Below are 20,968 nucleotides of genomic sequence, written 5' to 3' on the forward strand. Positions count from 1 at the left end.
TTCAAATACATTTAACAAAAGGTATGAAAAGCATATCATGCTTTTTTATGTGCTACATCTGAAACATAGGTAGTAGATAAAAAAAGATGAGCAAAAATCCATTTGCACACTGCTACATTGTCTGCTGCTTCTGAGGCAATTTAATTAAAACGAGTGCCAAAACTTGATAGTGTACATATTCAGTGCTTGTGCAGCCTCTCCTCCTCCCCCTCTTTAGGAAAAGGCTGATTTTTTTCTTTCTTTCTTTCTTTCTTTTTTTTTTTTTTTTTTTTTAATTTTCTCCCGCGTCTGTCAGATGATGAGAAAAGGCTACAGTATTCCACCAGCAACAGGTCTCCCCGCTCTGTGGGACATAAAGAGGAAACGGGCTGTTGAATGGTGCAATTGAAAAAGCAGTTGCTCATGTTTGATATCCCCCGTGCAGACAAACACGCACACACGCACACGCGCATCCGCACGCACGCACACGCACGCACACACACACACAGAGGGTGAACAGTCATAGTGTGAAAGGTTGTGGAAAACAAAACAATATGATGTATGTTTGAAGAGGTGATGACGTGTTAAGAGTTGTGCAGGACAGAAGTGTTTACAACGGTTTTGGGTTGATGCTGATGCTAAACAAGTAAACACAACTCCACTGGCATCCGAAATAAAAGCCGATAATTAGTGATTGGCACACTGAAGAGCTGTGTGTTATTATCCATTCACATCAGTTGACATCAGAGGCACAGTGAGATAATGGTTTCTAACCTGGCACTTTTTTCACTGGACCTCCGCGCTGCTCTCCGGCCTGCTGGGTCTCTCCTCCGCGGCTTTAACCGCCTGACTTCCTGTACCGTTCGACTGGTCTTCATCATCATCTTCGTCGGAATGCAACCTTTTACTTTGACACTCGCCGGAGCAGGGACCTGACAAAAAAATATATAAAAAATAAAAAATAAAGTAAGCATGCAGAAAAGTTGTGAGGGTGTTGGCGTGTCGAGCTGCACGTCCCCTTTAAAAAAGCACCTGACAGACACGGCAGACTGCTGCTGCCAAACCGTGAAGAAATTTTAGCCTCTTGTACCGAGTGGCCCGAGGACTGAGAAGGAAATGTGTGCAAACTACAGTGTAATAAGCGCATTTGATCTCTGGAGTAAATGTGCACTGCACTAATACCTTTAGTAACAACTAGAGTTCAGATAACTTTTTAACATTTGGGCAGAAATGTTCTGTTTGCTCCTTCACCCCCCCACCCACCCCCTCGGTGATTTGCTCCAGCACGCTTGTGTGTGTTTGTAGAGACGCGGTGATCGAACCGATCGGAGCCTGTGAGCTTGGCGCCTCTGCATTGCGGCACAGCGGCTCTACAGAGACGCACAGCACAGGGGAAACTAAAAATGCGTGACAGCTTGAATAAGTCAAGGTAAATCACCTAAAGCTCCTCGACGTCTTTTCTTTGAACCGTGTCTGTCTGGTTGGCGAGTCGACCGCCGTTCACTCCTCTCCTCGGCGTCCTGCTGCTGGTTATCGCCGGACAAGTCCACATCTCGCTGGGGCCGCTGGCTCCCGTGAGGCGGTCTGAGATAAAACTCCGGTGGGTCGCTGTCCTCCTGCCACTCATAGTTACGCGGACTCAGCGGTCTGTCGGTCTCCGGGTCGAAATTGTACCTCTCCCTAAAAGCCTGCACTTCTTCCTGCACTACAGCATCCAAATTCCTCTGTATCTCCTCTGGGTTAGGTCGGCCGAAAAGATTTCTGCTAACCCGAGGTCTGAGGTTGTCTTGCTGCCGCGCATCCACCCCCCTCTCCAATGTCGGGCTCGCATTAGAAAGGCGAACATCTGACATTTTGTTGCACATATGACAAGGGTAAAAAAAAAAACACAAAAACAACAACCAAAAGCGTCTGAAAAACTGCTATTTCCAAGTAGTATTCCTTTCAAATGCACAGTCACGGGAATGATGCATGCATACTCCGCGCGTATCATCCAAAACGCGTACGCGCAAAAACGGAATAAAGCGTCTCCAAAGGCGCAGGGGGGTTTAAGAGAGCCACTCCTGTCAAGTCCGTAGTAAGACTGATGAAAACAACAAGTCAAGTCATGACAGCCAACATGGCGTTAGAGGGAGCTATGAGTGAAGAAGAAAAGTTGACATCAAGGACTATTTAAACAGAGAAGGCAATTCATTGGTCTGCCGACTAAGGACCGCCCATAGATCTCTTAAAGTCGAACAGGGGCAACAACAACACAGAGCTGGATTGGATTAACTCTGTGCATGAATATAGCCTAATTATTCTGTTTGATTAGTTAGATACATAAGAAAGAGCAAATGGGAGGTAGGCATTAGATATAATGGCGTGAATGATCGTGTTTTATCTTCCCATTAACACCTGATTTATCAGGTCAGACATGAAGCTTAAAGGTCACAGATTTCATTTGATCTTATTTGCATGTGTGCTCATGCACTGTAAAATGCTGTGGATTAAAAAAAAAATCAGATAATTGTCTGAAGTGTAAAACCTGACAAGAAAACAACATTTATAAAAGATTGATGTCACTGCAGGAGACTTCAGGTTGCTAATACTATCACATAAACCAATCATCAAGATGTGATGATAGTATGTATGTGTGCTGACAGATTCATCTGATTCACATAAACAGCTTAGGCACACTTGATTCAATCACTGTAAATCTACTCACTTACAACTTCAAGGTTAGTGAAGGTCAGTGAGACACTAGCGTGAGGTTTCATGCAGGAAAACAACTCAAAAGAAAAAAAAAAAAAGCCACAAAGCTGCCTCATTGCATCCTATGACATCAGCTCTCGAGCAGAAAGTCCTCTGTCATCGTTGGCTAGGTGCCTATCGCTCTCAGGCTCTGCCACTGTTGCCACAGGGGTGGTTTGCGTGCTTCACTGGTTGTAATTGGTTGCGTGTGCTTAGAATTTAAATACCAAGCAAACAGAAAGTGGTGCAGCTTTAAAAAAAAAAAAAAAAAACTTTCAAATTCAAGCCATTTCCCTCAGTGGGCTCTCAGTTTGCATCTTAAAAAATTTCCTCACTTAAGAATTTAATTGGCGCTCATGTCAAGACTGTGCAGTTAGCAAATTTATTTTCTGTACATCTCAGAGCTGCATAGGAATCCTGTAGTAACTGAGTGAAAACATCTGCAACAGTTAGCACTACACATACCCAGAAGTTCATGATGTCCCAACTAAACCTCTACAGAGTGTCACTCTACATTCCTCTGCACTATTTGCCAGTAAAACTCACTGGGCCTGTGTTTAAGGCCATGCTGTTTCAGTTAACCCTCGAAAAGACTCAAGCATCTCGTGATAAATACAGTGAGGCCATCTGTTATATTGATGTTATCGCCGGGATCACACTTAATCCATAATGTGTTTATGCTGCTGCAAACTGTGCAGTGTTGTGCAGAGTGATCCCTCAGCTGAAAACAGATTTTGATCGAACTGATTAGACGGGCGAGTGAGAAACAAGGCAAGAGAACATTTTGTTAAGGTCACACATGCATAACCAATGCTTTGGTTAATGCTAATGCTTGTGTTTTTTTCCTTCACAGTTGGAAATATTAAGGCTCGTTCTCCTAGCTTCAGAGGAAAAAAAAAAAAGTATGAGTTAGAGAATCCATCACAATAGATGTGAAACCTTGAGATGACTCTCCTCAAGTTTCTTTGTTTTGTTTGTTTTGCTGAGCCAAGGTTGTGATTTCTCCACCAGGAACCAATGCCCAAAACACCACTGATGTTTTATTAGCATGTCCCTACAGTGTCATTTTGATCATTATTAGTTGGGAAGCTAGGTTTGACATCAAGTGTGTATTTTTAAAATGACAAAATGGGAGTAAGAGTTTCTTACCACTAAATGTCACCCAGTGGGATGATACGACTGTGGCAGATTCTGATAGTAAAATGAACATTAGTTACACACGTTAGTTACACATTAATTATGATCCACGATTAAACACTCACAAAACAACAGAGAAAAGCCACTTTGTTTTTTTTTAATGGTTTTTAGATAACATAGAAAAATATTTTTTGACTCCACAGAAGTCAACAGTTCACCCTTTGACCATGAACAAAGGAATCAAAGGGACAGCAGTAATGCACTCTTGCAAAGGATGTGTCACTGTCAACACACATATGTCTATCGTTAGAGAGGATGTGTAATAAATGTTACTAATACCATATGTCGCTGAAAAGTAATAAAAATGAGTTCTCTCATAAAAAGGAGCATTAAAAAAATTGCGCGACAGGCATAATTCATCAAGTGTAAAGAAAAACTGTAAGAAGTGTATTAATTTCTTTCCATTTCAACAGCAATGGAAACATGAATCTGGTCTGCCTAGCAACTGGTCTTTGGAAATACTATTACTTCCATATTTCTCTTTTGAGCCATACATTCATACTTGTAATATTGTTGAAGCCTGGAATAGTTGCTGAACTGAGCTGAACTGACCCTTGTGGAAATAACTGAATATATTATAGCACTAATTCTAATACTGTTCATCTGTATTTGACAAATCTTTTTTGTTGCAATGTGCACATTTTTTTAAAAAGGTTGTCATACCTCTAAATAGTTGGACAGCAACAGAAAATTTAGATGAACTTCAGGGCAACTATCCACATGCAGTACATGACAATGAGGTTTTAAACTGGGAATCGTTTTTAATTCTGAGCCTGCAGACACAATGCAACAGGGGTCTGGCAACACTAGTCACACCTGCTGTTCGCTTCTATAAAACCCTACATTAAACAAATAAAACCTGGTTAGCTAATGCAGCGGGCTAATGTACTGGCCACAAGCATAAACAAGAATTTTTCTAATGGATGTGTGTTAATTTTCCCACCAAAATTATCATAACCTAGAGCGATGCCAATTAAGTAGAGGATGTTTTTTTATTCGGCACTGTGTATTTATAGTTTGGCTTAGTATGGATTTAATCAAAAGCGCTGATAAAAACAATTAATGAAAACAGCTATTCAGATATTTTTCCTAGGCACCTGAGCAGGTTATGGACATCTTGCCCAATGTCATGAGACAGCAGCCTTGGAGCTCTGCTTCTTCTTGGCCAGTTCAGACTGAATCTGATGGGGGAACTGGTGCAAGTGCTTGTTCACACACTGCATGCAGAACCTCTTGGTGTAGAAAAGACTGCAGTCCTGAGAGAAGAGAGAGCATAGTTCACCATCAATGCTGGAAGTTCACATAAGCACCAGATATGACTAGTCACACTTATTCTAACGTAGGAAGATGTTTTAATTTCATATTTATTTGTTAAACTAGATTAATTGATTTCAAGGGCATCAGTCTCAAAGTTCACTCAGCACATACATATGCCACATCAGAGGAAAACATCAAAAGCACAGACATGTTTTTCAACAGTGATCTACAAGGTCAACTCATGTCAAGTGGAAAACTACAGCAGCAACACGCTTTATATTCAAAGACAGTTAACATGCAATTATAGCTGATGTCGATGGTTTCTTTCTTACATACTGTATCTTAAAAGGCACACACTCACACACGATGAATAATCTCTCGCTCTGCTACATGTAACGGGTTCACGGTTTTATCAGAACTGATGTCCTCCCTCGAGGAGCATGTCAACATCCAGCTATTAATTACATATTTAGTCTGTGGCATAAACATACCGTAGCATTTCAATCTTAACACAACTTACCGATCCGACACAGACACACAGGTTGCAAAGGCTGCAGGTAGACCCCAAAACAAGAAACTTCTCCTTGTCCGGACTGAAGGGATCCTTGGTCACAAAACACTCCTCAAGCAGCCTGATGGAGAGCAGACAGCCAGACATAAGCTAAATTTTAACTTAATTTAGTTCCCCGTGATTCCCAGAAAAAAACAGGAGTGAGATTCAAAGCAGAAATTGTTTAAATGCACCCTACAAGTCGCTGGAGGGCTATTTTCGCCGTGTATTTAACGTTAGACATAACATCACATACAGTCACGTAGCAGCAACATTAGCTTTCGCTAAGCTAGCTCCGCAGCGGTAGGACAGTTTTTGCTTAATTTTCACTTACACAATAGCTCTCGTGTTTGGTGGTTTCTGGCCGTAGTAAGTATAAGGGCTAGTTAAACCACACAACTGGCAACTAAATGTTTTTTGAGGGGTTTCACTAGTAGTTTGCTCCATCGTTCAGAGCTTGAGAGCACAAAAAAAGTTTGTTCCTGGTTTTCAAATCGAGTCTATCTCCGTTCAGCCATGTTGTTTCATGAAGCTTTACCGCCACCTAATGGCGTGGGGGAGTAGAGCCGTACATTGTGTAGGACATATTGTAGTACACGTATAAAAATAAAATAGATGATAATTATTTAGTTATAAGTGGTTTTGTTGTTTGATTTAAAAAAAAAAAAATTATTGACAAATGGAAAATAAAACTCTGAACATTTGACCAATATTCCACAGTGAAGGCAGTTTATATATATATATCAATATATTTTATAATGCTCAAGCAGTGTATGTGGATAGGCCCGTTTTGTATATAAAAGTATATGAAAGTGAACCAGAGATTTCCATAGTAAAAATAATCCTAAATTAATACGTTTTTACAGCAGAAAGTCTAACATGTCATTAAAGAAAAAAGCACAGGTGTAATTAATAACATTAAGGGCTTGCTGGGACAAAGCTGTCATTTACATTATTAGTTCCACCTGTGCTTTTCCTGCTATGACAATTCAAAATGTCTGCTGTAAAAAAAAAAAGAAAAAGAAAAGGCAATTAACTAATTGGGGTCTGAATCAGAGGAACAGATAATATTATCCTCAATAGGCAGGTAAATAAGTCAGTGCATTACAAATAAAAGTCAGTAAAATATAATAGTTTATTCTGGGCTACCAAATAACTAAATTTATTAAAACAGCAAATGCATTTTCTTATTGTACACTGTACTGTACACAATCAAAATATATAAACAGTTTCATTATGACAAGAAACAATGTTTCTGTACGACACAGGGAGGGTTGAAATCTAGGAAACAAGGCAATACGATCTTTTTGAGTACTGCGTTACTGTCTGCAGATCCGTCCATTTCACTGTGGTCACCACATTCTTGTCATATTTACAAAATAAAACACAAACCAGCTTAACAGATTATTATGTTTGTGGTCAAAATATTCAATACTGGCCAACACCGCTTTTTCTTGAAAAAACAAAAATGCCCTTAAGAATTTCTACAAAACATTTTTTACAGGTAACACTGATCTATGAGTGAGAACTATCATGTTGTCCTGGTTTTAGCAGTAGGAGATAAATACATAACCCATGAAATTACAATATTTTCAAATGATGGTTGATTTAATACTATGTGAAAACATTCCCTGGTCCAACATTAAATAGTGATATATCTAAATCATGGCTTATAAAAGTATTCTGTTCTGTATTTGTTATGTGTTGAATGTTTAAGGTGTGGTCAGAATAAAGGAAATATGAGGTCAGCTGGTGAAACATTACAACACTTGGTGAAAACTGATAAAGGCCTTTCTTCAACCACTAATCTCAAGATGGTCCAAGGAAATTTAAGGCACTAGTACACAACAAAATAACATGACAGTGATATTAACCTCATTCAAACGATCTTTGAATTAACACATCATACTAAATATCCAAATATATTAGGAATATGACTTTTAAGCTCCTTTTGCACAGCCAACACTGCAGTTGTATCAAAGATTTAAAATGTTAAAAACATTCACTTTATTGTTCACAGGCACAATTAGCATTTAGCATCAGTGCAGGCATGACTTTGGCAGTCATGTCGGGGTATCTTTAATATGTGTTCACCCATGCATATTTTCATAGCCTACTCCCTAAGTAGCTTTTCTCCTGCACTTGTGTCCGGAGGGTAAAAGCTGGCATCCAGGACCCAATCAATGGCAAAGTGGTGCTTTTAGTTCAAATCGATGCATTTAAAAGGAACACATCTCTAGCCATCTATGGTGCGAGTTCAAAAAGTTTGTTCCCCACTGTGTCCCCTTTCATAGCAGCAGTCAGGTCCCCTGCCACAGCTGCCATTCCCCTTAAAAAGAATTTCACTTCTGTATTGTTCCAGTAGAATGATTTAGAGTCACATGGTCACAGCAGTGCACAATAAGCTACTTACAGTACAATGATATGCATGATAGTATCAGTTAATGTTGTATACTGTATGTATACCCAGTTTTGGGTATACCTGGCTAACATTAACATTTTAATACATGTCCCTGCTCATGACCATGTGATAGCGTCTCAGTACATGTCCCTATATATCTCTTGCAGGAGAGGGTGCAGCGACGTGTCCTCTGTTGTCTTGATTTCCTGCACCAACTGAGCATGCTCGGTGACGAGCTCCCGGAGGTCGGCCAGTTTCTGCAGAAGTCTGGGAAAGAGGAAGGTGTCGTCAGGGTGGTTGGCCAGCAGGTGGAGCCGTAGTGCCTGAACGATGCCTTCCTGCAGCTGCTCCACTAGCGGTACATCCACCAGGCCTGGACGGTCTGAGAGGGACAAAGACGATGAAGAGGGAGGATTCACTCTTTGTGCACTTTTAAGTTGTTTTTGTTTTTTTTTCAATTCCTATCATCTGATATTCCTCCACACAGTGTCAGTTACCTCCACAGCAGATAATGGCAGCCACAAAAAGAGCCAGGTCACTGTCATCCAGCTCCAGAGAGTTGAAGCGTGTGGCAAACTGGAACTTTGGCTCCATCATGTCACTAAATGGACGCCGGAGGCTTTTGAGGAATTCACGGGTGATGAAGCCTCCACCACGGGCCACGAGGAGGCCATCTTTGTTCATGCAGGAGGCCAGGAGGGTGAAGAGGGCTTCGTAAACACCGTACTTTAACAGAGTCACCTTAGCGTGAGGAGGGGAAAAAAGGAAGGAAATCAAGTCATCACATTACAAACAAAATAAAAGCACACCGTCTGTACCTTCTCACGTGGAATGACAGGAAGATACAGGACAGATACAGCTCCCTAAACCCACCTGATCATTCAGATCCAGGCTCTGGAAACCCGGCACCGCCTTAGCAAACTCCGTCAGCTCCGTGACCGTCTCCACCGAGGTGCTCTGGCAGCAGTGGAAGAGCCTCGCTTCGGCCTCCATCTGCTGGAGCTCCCCACACCCCACACCTGGAACCACATCCCCAGCTTGAAGGCCGCTCTCGTGCTCCGGAGAGTCACTGTTTACCATATGGACTGCCAGCGTCCTCTCCGCTAACTGGAAGGTCTCCATGTCATGGATGATCAAAGGCTGCTGGGAAAGACAGAGGAGAGGATGTTGGTAGGTGACACAGAAGACGGAGTAGAGGTGCAGAATAAAGAGTATCCTCAAATTTTTATCCTTTTTTTTCTACTTCACCGGCTTGCTGGTTTTTCCAGTGAGTATGAGCCTTGATTTCGCCTTGTTCATGCTGAAGTTCTTCATGTAAGCCTCGTGGATCTGCTTGACCAGAGTCTTGTGGCTGGCCAGCATGGGGCTTTCCACTTCTTTCTCCACCATCTTGCTTTCAGCCTTGAGCTTCAGCTTCTCCGCCTGGGGCATCCGACCAAACCGGATGGCTGGTGCATAAAGGCATTCATTATCAGCAACCGCTAGAAGACTTATCTTAATGCACAAAGAAACTACAGACAGAGATATCAGACATATATTCCTGCAGCAAACGTGCATTCACATTCACCCACAACAGGTCTGGTGTGTTCTGTTCTCTTTTGTCTCCTCTGAGGACAACATGCCGTCTCCCTCTCAGGTTTCTGACACTGTTCTTGTCTGCAGTGGGAGGCCATTGTAACAAACCCAATGACCCTTCGGCAGTCAGCACAGATGACAGCCCAGATGTGGAGTCATAGACGGGTGGCAAATTAAAGGAAAAAACCTGAATAAATGAGTGGAGAAGCATAACAAATGCAGATGCTGCCACACATTAAGCAATTAACATCCCATCATGCTCTGTGGCATGTATGAAAATACTGAGCAGGCTCAGCTGATTCTGATTTTACATCAAGAGTTGCAAGAGGAAGATCTAAGTGACTTTGAATGACGGATCATTGTTGGGGCACGGACGCCCAACTGGCCAGTGTTTCAATAGGAACAGTGACTAAAGGGACATCTGCATTTAGATCTACAGGAAAGACGTCAGTAAATAGGGTGGAACATTTGATGAACGTGATGCTCATGTGTATGTAAGGAAAAACAGAAGAGCAACTCTCACTCGGGTGACTGTCAATGCGTAATCAGACTCCTCAAGTGAGCGAGTACATGTGTGGTGTACACCAAGAGAACAGGAGAGGCCTGAATGCTTGACCCCTACAGTGAGGGGATCCGGTGGCTCTGTTAAGCTGCGGGGGGTGGGGGCATTTTGCTGGCATGGTTTGGGTCCACTTGTCCCCTTAGAGGGAGGGCTCACAATAAATCAATGCAAAGGTATTCTGAGTGATCACCTTCATCCTATGATGAAACATTTCTATCCTGATGGGAATGCTCTCTTCCAGGATGCTAATGCCTCCATCAATAGGGCACGAGGGGTCACTGAATGTATGAGTATGAAAATCATGTGAATCATATACTATGGTCTTCATGAACACCTATGGGAGAGAGACAGTGCTCTCCACCACCATCATCAAAACACCAAATGAGGGAATATCTTTTGTTGAGAACGCTGTTAATCCCTCCAGCAGAGTTCAGAGACACTTAATGTTGGTTTTTCCTTTAATTTGTCACCGCTCTGTATACGGGCCTGTGGTTTCTCAATGTCAAGCCGGCTCCAGCAGGACATTGTTCTATAAAAGCCCAGTCAATGTAAAGCACATTGAACTGGAGCCAAATCACAGAAGGACATGTCTGTTGTTGTTGTAAAGAACACGTGCCACGGTGTCGTCTGAGGATGTTTGCGAGCAGAGTTTTACGTAACTGCTTTCATAATGCTTACTTTTCAAATTCTTTCATGGCTATATAATCGGTTCAATGGACATTACAATTACAGTAATTGTTAAGATCACAGTGATAGCTAATGTACACTTCACAGATTCATTCAAAGTTACACAGTTTAGCTTCCAACTACTTTGCATTACCATTGTGGGACATGCCCACAGAGAGGCACTTGTGGAATCGGCAGTACTGGCACTTGTTGCGATTCTTCTTTTGGATTTTGCAGTTGCGTTCACACTTATCGTACTCCAGCTTCAACCTGATGGTCCTCCTGAAGAAACCCTGGTTGAAAGAGAGCAACACACTGTAGCTCACTCTCTGTAGCTTGAAAATGACTTACTGCACAGTGCACGGATGTAAACTGAATTGCACGGGGTGTTAGACCCTCTTATACTTGCTTGCAAGTTTATTTATTATTACTAATATTATTATTAAGAAAATATGGTCATTTTCATTATTTTCTTGAACTTCGCTGGAGCTCCAAGGATACAAATGTGTATATCCCCTACTTACATCATGTATTACAGTATCCAAGTCTGCAAGAAACTGCTTGCTTAACAGATGCATTTCTCACATTATGCTATCACAGTCCTTCCTCTTTTTGCTTGCCCTGTCTGCAACCTCAGGCGGATCAGGACTAGACTCAGTTCCCTGATCACCTTCAGTCATGGCCAAATTGTCATACAGACATGCCTTTAAAAGAATGTTTCTGTTCTTTACTGTGCTTTGTAATTGTTAGAAATGTGTGAACAGTGACCCAAAGACCAGGAAGTTCAGGATTAAATTTTTTCTGCTGTGGACTCTTGAAGGAGCATTCACTATTTGTCTGTGAAATCTGATCACAAAGGTCATCATCCCTCAATACAGCTGCGGTATAATTCTGAAGAGAATGTTATACACTATATATCAGACACTTATATCTGCCATAATACTGTGCATGCGTCCTGTACATTTTTAAGCCCTGGTAGGACCGGTGCTGTATTACACTTTGGACTGGACTGTATCGTTGGATCACATCTATATTTAAATAGAGATATGCTTCAAGGTAGACAGCGCCGCAGACCCTGACCTTTCCCGAAGAAGAACCCCGATTGGACAAGACATCCTGCATGCCTCCAACACACACTGAGATAAAAGGCAAGCAGGCCAACACACGCTACCAGATGTCGCACATGTGCCAAAACATATGATCCTTTGACGTATACGCTCCCATACACACACACACACACACACACACACACACACACACACACACACACACACACACACACACACACACACACACACACACACACACACACACACACACACACACACACACACACACCTTTGTGCATCACTGATATTTCAGTCAGGACATTCCTCAACCCTCATTTTCCGGCAATATATCTGGCGCCACATGGTTGTGCAATACATCAGCCATCATCTTACAATTTTGGCCTTGGCTGCCTTTATGTTGAAGAGCAGTTACGACACATTGTTATTAAGTGTTATTATGTGTCACGCATCACTTTTGTGTCATTTAAAGGAGGGGGTCGTTTTGTGGGGAGATCTGGGTGTAATCTTCATGATAATGTTGAAGGGAGAAATGCGAAGGTCCGGGCATATAGTTTAGTGCCATATGATAGTCATCAAAATGCATTACAAAACAACATAGCTGGAGGAAAGAGCAGATGTGTGTTTACAGCATGCATGTGTGTATGGGTGTACAGGCACAACCAGAGGCCAGTTCTTTGCAGTGATATATAGCCGTGAGAGGTGAGTAACGAGAGTAAAGACGTAAGCAGGGAGACGTATTGTGCAACGTTTTCCTTTAGGGCAAACATCTTTTTCTTTTTTTAATATCTAGGCATCTCTGAGGTGCACCTACTGAGCAGGTACATTTACCTTTGTGGTTTTAACTTTCTAAAACTGAAAGCTTCTTTCTGACTGACTGTCCTGCTGCTCTGAATGCCCAACACATATTTCATACCGTCATCGCCACCACAGACTTTAAGCCCTCACACCACAGAATCACAGCACATTCCATTCACATTCCCACTGCTGAGCGCTCCCCTCTTTGAAGCGAGGTGTTGAAAATGATACGCAGAGCCTGTCCAGCATGGAAACCGTGAAATGTGACTGCTACATATCACAAGCCAGATTTTTTCCGTGATGGCGCAGCATCATCAGTCAGGGGATTTAGGAACAGGCTGCTGTCAAAATGCGTCTCTCACATGTGCGCACAGCGTCCGACAGCTCAGCGTCATCATGTTCCTACTTTAGAATAGCAGCAGTCTGACACAATGACAGGCCGTGTGCCAAGCCAGGCGGCGACCGCTGAGACGGCGAGATGAGCATTATTTGTGGTGATTGTGACAGGTGAGATGTGGGTCATAAACCTGGGGGACCTGCAGGGAGCCGGTCAGGTTTGCACAAAGATGCGCGTTGTGTAATTGACAGGACGTTCTGTAAAACTTGGACTGAGATATGAAAATTGTGAAATGTTAGTCTCCTGCCTGCGTCCATTTCTCTGGACTCCTATAGATTCTACTGCAATTGATGGCACAGTGCCAGTGGGGGGGGGGGGGGGGGGGTTAAAAATCCTTACATTCTCACCAGCTGGGGAAAAGGAGCGATTATGGAGGTAAAAGACACAGAGGAGAACAGCAGTAGCAAGTGAAACAACTCTGTCTAACTTAAAAGACACTCTGGATTGCTTGATCATTAAGAAGCTGTTGTTATTACAGTACAGTTTAAGGTGGGAGCTGTGGCTGACGGAGGTGAAGCAAGGTCATAAGTTAGAAAGTCAAGCAAAAATAGCAAACAAAGATTAGCAGCAGCAACAACCTGGAGAGGTATGAGACCACGACAAGCTCACATGACAAGACAAACAATGCAGCGATGACCCTTCATGGTTTTAACACACACACACACACACACACACATACACACATACTGATCACTGATCAGTCATGATCACTCATGTAGAGCTAAATTGATTCAGGCCTGAGGGCTTCACCTTTTAGAAATCAATGCAAAAAACGGACTTTTATCATTGAATCCAAAAGTGAGAATGTAAAATTTTTATTTTGTTATTTGTTAATTTAGTATAAGCTCTGTACCAGCACCAGCTCCATGTGTGTACAAGCGTGTGTGCGTGTGTACCAACGTCACTCAGTTGGGCACTGTGCCAAGCAGGGGAGAGGTGGCAAGTCAACCAAGGCCATCGTGTCCTCCACCTCACATGACCCAATTTGCGTGTCTCCAAAACTTTCCACTGGCCTGTAGGTCAGGCGCTGCTGCATGCTGCATGCTTTGTATGTGTTTTGGTGTGTGCGCGTGAGCGTGGGCATGCATGCGCATGTCTGTGTTCGTGTTGTGCTGCAAAGACAAATGTTAGTTTTTGGTGCTTCTACATGTGGCTGTGCAACTGGATCAGAGGTAAAAAAAAAAAAACAAAACAAAAACACAAGTGATCATTAGGTCGCATGGGATTGAATCTGTCTTTATGTTTATATTTATATCTTTGCATGCTCTTTCTCACTTTGATACGTACAGTATGTCAGTACATGCATACCATACGTACTCCTGCTGGCTGCGCTGTGTCCGCATTTCTCACCTTGCAGCCCTCGCACGCGTGCACCCCGTAGTGGAAGCCTGAAGCCTTGTCCGAACACACCCGGCACTCCAGATGAAGGCTCTCCTCGGGGCCTGCTGCAGTGCCACACACCCCCGACAACGGACTGGAGGCTGGGGTCAAGGTGTCTACAGCAGAGAGGAAACAGTGATTTCACTGGGCCACGCTTTGAACAAAGATCTTTTTTTCCAAATTGAGAACAATTGTGGGAAAAATGTTACATGTATTCCTGAGAAATGTGGAATTAAGGTGCATCTCCAACTGGTATTGCACAACAAGTCCTGACAAACAGGCCTCTCCTTTTGTCCACCTGAGTAGATTAGTTAAGTGTCTCCTGCAGACCTAAAGCATTTTGGATGATTTGTCTCCCTAAAATTATCGAAGACGTGGATCATTTGCTGCTCGGGAATGTGCAGACAGGATCTCGGAGGAGATGTCTCATCCTGTGTTATCAGACACGCAGTGCTATACATTAGCCTCTTTAGTGAATAATCATACATGACACTGGAGCCAAAAGGTCAAAGGGTCACTGTCGTAATGATCCACATTACCCGTTCTGAGATAAAGATCCGGCGTGTTCGGTACAATTTTAAAAGCAGCTTCTGGTTGTTCATTTGCAAGATAATTAGTGAGCGTTCACTGAGGGCGCTTCATATTTGGCATCATCACCAAACACACTTCACTGCTTTATTTGCAGCTGAGCCCCTAAATATTAATTCAATAATTCGGTTGTGAAGATGAAGGGGTTTTAGTTGAGGTCACCTGACTACTCACCCAGTGAAATGGAGCTCTCCGACCCTGAGCAGGTGCTCTGGTACTCTGGGAAATCAAATCTGAGTGTGTCTTCTCCTATAGACTGGGAGATGTCACAAAGGTCGTCCATCAGGTCTCCGCACAGGGGACTGTCCAGAAGGGAGTCCCCCAGTGGGGATGGGGGGCTGTAGAGGTCCCCTGCCATGGTGGAGATCAAGCTGAACCCGGGAGGAAAAACCCCTCACTCGCCAGACTGGAAGAAGAGATCCAGATTTTAGTTTTGATGATTTTAATGATTTATATTTAATATACTGTAACCATTTATTTATACTGTGGTAGCAATCTCATTATCATCTCTGGGCATATAGGATCTTTGTAGACAATACTGATATATATATTTTGCACATGTTCAAAGATTTCACCCCCTTTTTCTTCAAGAGCAGCAGCACCTGGTGACCCGGTAGCTCAGATATTCATCCCTGAGAAAGCATGTGATTTTACAAATGAATCTGGCTGCAGGTTTATCGTGTTCCAGGGTAAAACACGAACGAAGCCGACATGTCACGAGAGAACAAAGCCACTCCGCTGCAGCGGGGACAGGTACAACTTATAGGCTGTTAACGCCAGAGGAGAGGCTGCTCAGTTCATAATGTGAAGGTGTTTGGTTTGGGCTTAAAGTATGTGTGGGAGGGGGTTTTGGTGGAGCTCCCAGCTGCTCCCAGCGGGGTAAAGGACATCTGTTTGAGCCATCCCACAACAACACAGCACCATGTCCAGCGCTCATGTTCTATAACCCTCTCTCTCCAACTCGCAGTAACTCACAGCGGCGGGCGTCACCGTTGTCGTTCTGTACAGGCTCGTACACTGATTTGCTCGGCAGGTCAGAACTTTACAAAACGTATTCAGGCTGTGACGTTTCTACGCACAAGTAACGATGCGTTCAGGAAGAAAAAAATGTGGTGTAAAAGACAGGGACACAGGAAGCTGCATTTATAAGCGATGGGAATTCTCTCCTTCCAATCCTCCTAAAACATTGTTCCTTTTGCTTCTACATTACTGCAATATAATTTTATCTGTGTTATAACATAAAAAGGTTATTTGATCATCTGAGCAGGAATCACAAGCACATCTCTGATCTAATATACAGAGAGACTTGGCTGTGGGGCCCAATCTCAGAGCTCATACGAGCCCCTATGTAAAAATCCCAGTTTACACAGCTGCATACATCTGTAAGCCGAGCATGGAAGAAGCATTAGCTAACAAGAGGTTGCGCAACTTTAACTTTCATTTCCATGGACCTTTTAGCCTCTAAGTGTGCTTTTTAAGCTAATGATTGAACATGATAATTAGGTAAAGTGCTGCCTTTATCAGTCTGATAAAAAAAACATGCACTCTGTCAACACAGTGAGGACAGTGATTGATCAAAGCGTCCTGTTTATCTAGTCTTCGTGTTGCAGCATTTCAGGGGACAGGTCCTGACAGTAAAGCAAAGTTGCGTAAAGGGGGAAATATGTGAGTGTGTGTGTTCTGCTATATCCTACTGTGCGCGGTGCCATATGGAGTGTTTACAGTGCGTGGCTTCTTTCGGTTCTTGTTTACTGAAGGTTTCTCAGACAAAGCACAGGCAGAGATGGTGGGACCGACGGAGCGCGGAGTAGAGGCGGCTGCTGACTAACTGGTCTGTCGAGTTGCTTTGACGCACAACATCTGCCCTCTGACAAACTGATGCCCCCCCTGGCAGTTGGAGAAGATTTCTCCATCAAAGGGTAGATTGAGTAAATCTGTTGCTCCTTGCAACACAATAAACAGCATTTAAACCTGAGTTCAGTGGGTTCACAAACTTTTAGTCACGCCCTGAACCCATGTTTCGCCCCGCAGCTACGGCCGAGGATGTCTTTTAAACATGCCTGAGATCTTGTCCTAAAAACGACACCGTTTGAGAATGCAGCACTGTAGCTGTTATGAAGCTCATATGGCATCATTTACCTATATGTCTGCTTTCATTTTATCATTCCTCTTTACCTGACAATGAATTTACACTGTGCCCGAGTTGTAATCCAAAATACGTAAGGATCCCATCACAACACAGGCCTAACTATCCCCAGATCTGGTTTCCATGATCTTACAGTATTGATCTGAATGTCGTTGTGTCCAGAACTGCACTCTGGCGTGAAAGAATCTAGAGCAGTAATGATTAGCTGTATCCACTGATTAGTTTATGTAACTTTTTTCAAGCAGAAATGCCAAAACATTTGGTGGTTCCATGTGGTCAAATGTGACAAATGACTTGCTTTTCCGTGGTCCTATGTTAATGGTAAATTGAGTGGGGGGTGGGGGTGGGGGGGGGTGTTGGACAAAGCAGAAAAATTGACTTTTCAATTTTTTTCACTGTTATTGACCAATATATATTAATAGATTAATCAAGAAGATAATCAGTCGAAACTGACGCCAGCTGATCTGTAATTTGAGCCTATTTCATCCATACTGGGTCTGTGTTGATATATTTCAACTGGGTCAACAACTGACTCTTAACTGGGCTTGATATGACTTTACTTCCTCTTTCATAGATGACCCAGGCCCAGCCAATGTCTCCACCTAACCTCAAAAGGACATTGTGTTGAAAATCCCAGAGGAACTGTAATCCCAGACAGAGGGCTCTATCTTTAGGTCACAGCGGAAGAGGAAATATTGAGGGACGTTAGCTGTACTTAACCAAATCAGTGAGGATACACCTGACCCCAGACCAGTGCAAAATGAAAACACAAAATATTTTAGGCTACTTCAGGTCAGATTGACACCAACAGGCGCTCTTCTTATTTCAGGTCCAACACTAAGCACATGTGAGTTAAGGGAAGAGTAGGTCTGTCTCCTATGCGTCAGTGTTCTGTGCTGATTCAGGATCAGCTGTTGTGACCTTTTCCAAGATCTTTCCTCCTTTTGCAACAAGATCATCCATGTACAACACAGACAAACAGCAATCAGGTACAGAGGAAACCCTGCAACCAGCTTCCACATTCTGATGGAAAAAAGTTCTGCAATCACGTAATTAATGTCATGTTCAGTGATCTGACGTTATTTCCTCTTCTACACTGCTGTTACACAGGCAAAGAGATGGAAACATGCTGAAGAAAAAAATGTTCCTCTGATCAGAATGACACTGTGGGTGTGAGTGGTGTTTTACAAAAAAGACAAGTATTAGTCGTTAAGGTTAAGTGGGCTCACTCGCAACTTACAGTAAGACAGTCACAGAAATTGCCCAACAATAAGAACAAGTCAGCAGCTACAGTATGTGACAGTGTAGAAAGCCTTATGTTTGCGCTGGTTAACAATACAAGTTTGTTGAAATTCCAGCAGACAACAGGCAGCAGCGTGGAAATCCTCCTCAAGTTTATAATCACATTACACAACGGGCTGGTTTGGAAATAAAGCTTGTTCATTACCTCAGAGACAAGTATCCGAAGCATTTCCAGAGGCTGTTACCGGGATGGACGCCTGTCTGAATCAGCTGTTTGGGTCCCGGGATCCTCCGACGCGCAACAACACAACATAAACATAAACACTCATAAACGCGTACAGACACACATACAGAGAGGGAGGGGGGGGGGGGGGATAGAGAGAGAGAGAGAGAGAGCGAGGTCTAGATCTGCTCCGCTGTAAACTTGACGCGTCGCCTCGCTGCGCGGTGTCAAACCTCCGCTCATTCTCAGCAGGAAATAACGTAGCGACGGACGGCGACACGGCGAACACACCTCCCGGCACACCTATGGTTTTAGCCAATGGACGTGCGGGGATCTGGAAGCCTGAGAGCAGACCGCCTCGCTTTTTTTTTTTTTTTAATTTTAGCTTGTGTGTGTGTGTGTGTGTGTGTGTGTGTGCGAGTGTGTGTGTGTGTGTGTGTGTGTGCGAGTGTGTGTGTGTGTGTGTGTGTGTGCGTGTGTGTGTGTGTGTGGGGGGGGGGGGGGGGGGGGGCAGGATACAGTCGCTTCCCGGTGGCTCACGGGTCGATCGGTCGCTCGGGTGTGTGGATGTGGATGTGTTTCCTTTATGTGCCTCCAGTCACAGGCAGCAGGGATGTCAATAAAACTCAGCATTGATTGGCTCTGTCTCCAAGCAGCTGTAAAAGAAATGTCAGCCGATCGTCTCCGAAAGCGTTTACAAAGGAGCCACGGTAAATTACTGTGTAATTAAAGCTCAACCTCATCACATATAACAGGTTATTAATTTACGTAAATCCTCAATGAAACCACCGTTATTCACAATGAAATACCAAACGACCGGCTGCCTGATGAACAGGTACCTCGCTGTGAACCAAGTGTTTCTTGCTTTCAGTGGTGAAATGCAACAAAGTACATTTACCTATCATTTTTAAGTACTTGTTACTTTATACTACTAATATTCTATATTTTTTTAAACTACTACATTGATTTGATTTCTTTAGACATCAAGATTTAATTACAAAACATGATGATCTTATCAAATATGAAACATTGCTATCATTTAAAAAGATCTAATATATAATAGTATTGCACTCACAGATTTGCCAATAATACTTCATACTCTTATTTAGTGACAGTATTGCTATTGCTACATGTACAGTATGAATATATATAACAGTGTATATCTCTCTGTCATATTTGTCATATGGTTGAGCCAAATAAAAGCACCCACTTTTAAATACCTGTGTAAAACTGAAATGGGGCCATTGTATTCTGTATGTATGAGAGTGAGCTAAGGCGTCGACTGGTTGAGGTGAGATGTTGTCCAGTCCTGCTTTGACCTCTTAGAGAAGGCATACCAGACATACCAGGAAGGTGAACACTGACAGTGAGAGACCTGTAAACAGACTATTGAAAGAGCTGGTTGAGCGGTATGAGTTTGTTCAGTTGGCTGTAGATGATGTTTGACTTTATAATATATAACATAAAGAAACAAAACTTTAGTCTCTTCTGTCTTTGATTGTCTCCAGCAATAATGAGTTTGTTGATGCATACAAGAAAAACTGTAAGAGGAATTTTCTGCCCCATAGGCCATAAACAGTGGGCTTCTTCCAGATGATTTACTTGCAGCCAGTTCTTCCTTTATCCATGTTTAAAAATGCTTCTCTGACTCATTTCTTTCTCTTTACATCTTTTTCGGTCATTATTGTTAAAGATTTACTCAGGTCAGTCAGTATAATGGCATTTGCTACTAAAGCACTGTGCACTTTGGTGTGCCTAACAAGGACATACTTCTTTTGTTGATTGCTCTAGATTTTAAAGACATCAAACTGAAACACACACCTCACCTAAAGCAACATTTATTTTCCAATTATACCATACCGTACTGTATATTAACCACTTCCTTTTGTGTGCACTTTTAGTTTGTAGAGTGTACACTCCCTTTCTGTCTGCAGGTGGTTGTTGGTATCTGTGCCAATAATCTCCATAACCTTATAACCTGCTATAAAATAGATCTAGTAATATACGTAAAGCGCCAATCAACACAACATGTAATATCTGGCGCCATCTACTGTGTATGGATGCATAAGATTCTTTCAGTGTGTCTGTCCTAAGGTGAGTGACACTGTGGGGTATTTTGTCCATCATCTTTGCTCGTTGACTTCCACAGCACATCTGAAGGTGCGCAGTGTGTTCTCGCACAGACAAGTGGGAGGGTGATAATGTAT

The 20,968-nt window shown here is 42.8% G+C and overlaps 3 protein-coding genes across 4 annotated transcripts; all 3 read right to left on the bottom strand.

Moving 5' to 3' along the window:
• Nucleotides 1–273: 273 nt before the first annotated feature.
• LOC111224759 (cyclin-dependent kinase inhibitor 1B-like) lies at nucleotides 274–2,118 on the bottom strand. Its single transcript, XM_022749387.1, has 3 exons — nucleotides 1,418–2,118; nucleotides 754–911; nucleotides 274–343 (listed from the first exon to the last, which is right to left on the bottom strand). Exons 1-2 carry the CDS (start codon nucleotides 1,842–1,844, stop codon nucleotides 766–768), a joined length of 573 nt encoding a protein of 190 aa, XP_022605108.1. The 5' UTR covers nucleotides 1,845–2,118; the 3' UTR covers nucleotides 274–343; nucleotides 754–765.
• A 1,878-nt stretch (nucleotides 2,119–3,996) lies between these two features.
• Nucleotides 3,997–6,219, bottom strand: cdpf1 (cysteine rich DPF motif domain containing 1). Its single transcript, XM_022749388.1, has 3 exons — nucleotides 6,051–6,219; nucleotides 5,687–5,798; nucleotides 3,997–5,165 (listed from the first exon to the last, which is right to left on the bottom strand). Exons 1-3 carry the CDS (start codon nucleotides 6,161–6,163, stop codon nucleotides 5,037–5,039), a joined length of 354 nt encoding a protein of 117 aa, XP_022605109.1. The 5' UTR covers nucleotides 6,164–6,219; the 3' UTR covers nucleotides 3,997–5,036.
• Nucleotides 6,220–6,847: 628 nt separating this feature from the next.
• ppara (peroxisome proliferator activated receptor alpha) lies at nucleotides 6,848–18,895 on the bottom strand. Of its 2 annotated transcripts, none has more exons than XM_022749386.1 (8): nucleotides 18,744–18,895; nucleotides 15,325–15,556; nucleotides 14,533–14,678; nucleotides 11,075–11,213; nucleotides 9,366–9,565; nucleotides 8,991–9,257; nucleotides 8,615–8,858; nucleotides 6,848–8,499 (listed from the first exon to the last, which is right to left on the bottom strand). In XM_022749386.1, exons 2-8 carry the CDS (start codon nucleotides 15,506–15,508, stop codon nucleotides 8,255–8,257), a joined length of 1,425 nt encoding a protein of 474 aa, XP_022605107.1. In that variant the 5' UTR covers nucleotides 15,509–15,556; nucleotides 18,744–18,895; the 3' UTR covers nucleotides 6,848–8,254. The 2 variants fall into 2 exon arrangements, with proteins under 2 accessions (XP_022605107.1, XP_022605106.1); XM_022749385.1 differs by having other exon boundaries at nucleotides 8,991–9,260.
• Nucleotides 18,896–20,968: the final 2,073 nt, after the last annotated feature.

Source organism: Seriola dumerili, unplaced genomic scaffold (assembly GCF_002260705.1).
Source record: "Seriola dumerili isolate Sdu_G_001 unplaced genomic scaffold, Sdu_1.0 BDQW01000138.1, whole genome shotgun sequence".
NCBI classification, from domain to species: Eukaryota; Metazoa; Chordata; class Actinopteri; order Carangiformes; family Carangidae; genus Seriola; species Seriola dumerili.

Bases quoted from the DNA above. Each gene is read 5' to 3' on its own strand.
- cdpf1 (XM_022749388.1), bottom strand. From the start codon at position 6,163: ATGGAGCAAACTACTAGTGAAACCCCTCAAAAAACATTTAGTTGCCAG. The intron at 5,799-6,050 runs GTAAGTGAAAAT...GCTCTCCATCAG, and splicing joins CCAAACACGAGAGCTATTGT to GCTGCTTGAGGAGTGTTTTG. The intron at 5,166-5,686 runs GTAAGTTGTGTT...CTCTTCTCTCAG, and splicing joins TGTGTGTCTGTGTCGGATCG to GACTGCAGTCTTTTCTACAC.
- ppara (XM_022749385.1), bottom strand. From the start codon at position 15,508: ATGGCAGGGGACCTCTACAGCCCCCCATCCCCACTGGGGGACTCCCTT. The intron at 8,859-8,990 runs GTGGGTTTAGGG...CCTCACGCTAAG, and splicing joins GCCTGGATCTGAATGATCAG to GTGACTCTGTTAAAGTACGG. The intron at 8,500-8,614 runs GTAACTGACACT...TGTCCCTCTCAG, and splicing joins TGCCATTATCTGCTGTGGAG to ACCGTCCAGGCCTGGTGGAT.
- LOC111224759 (XM_022749387.1), bottom strand. From the start codon at position 1,844: ATGTGCAACAAAATGTCAGATGTTCGCCTTTCTAATGCGAGCCCGACA. The intron at 912-1,417 runs GTGATTTACCTT...TTTTTTTGTCAG, and splicing joins AAGACGTCGAGGAGCTTTAG to GTCCCTGCTCCGGCGAGTGT.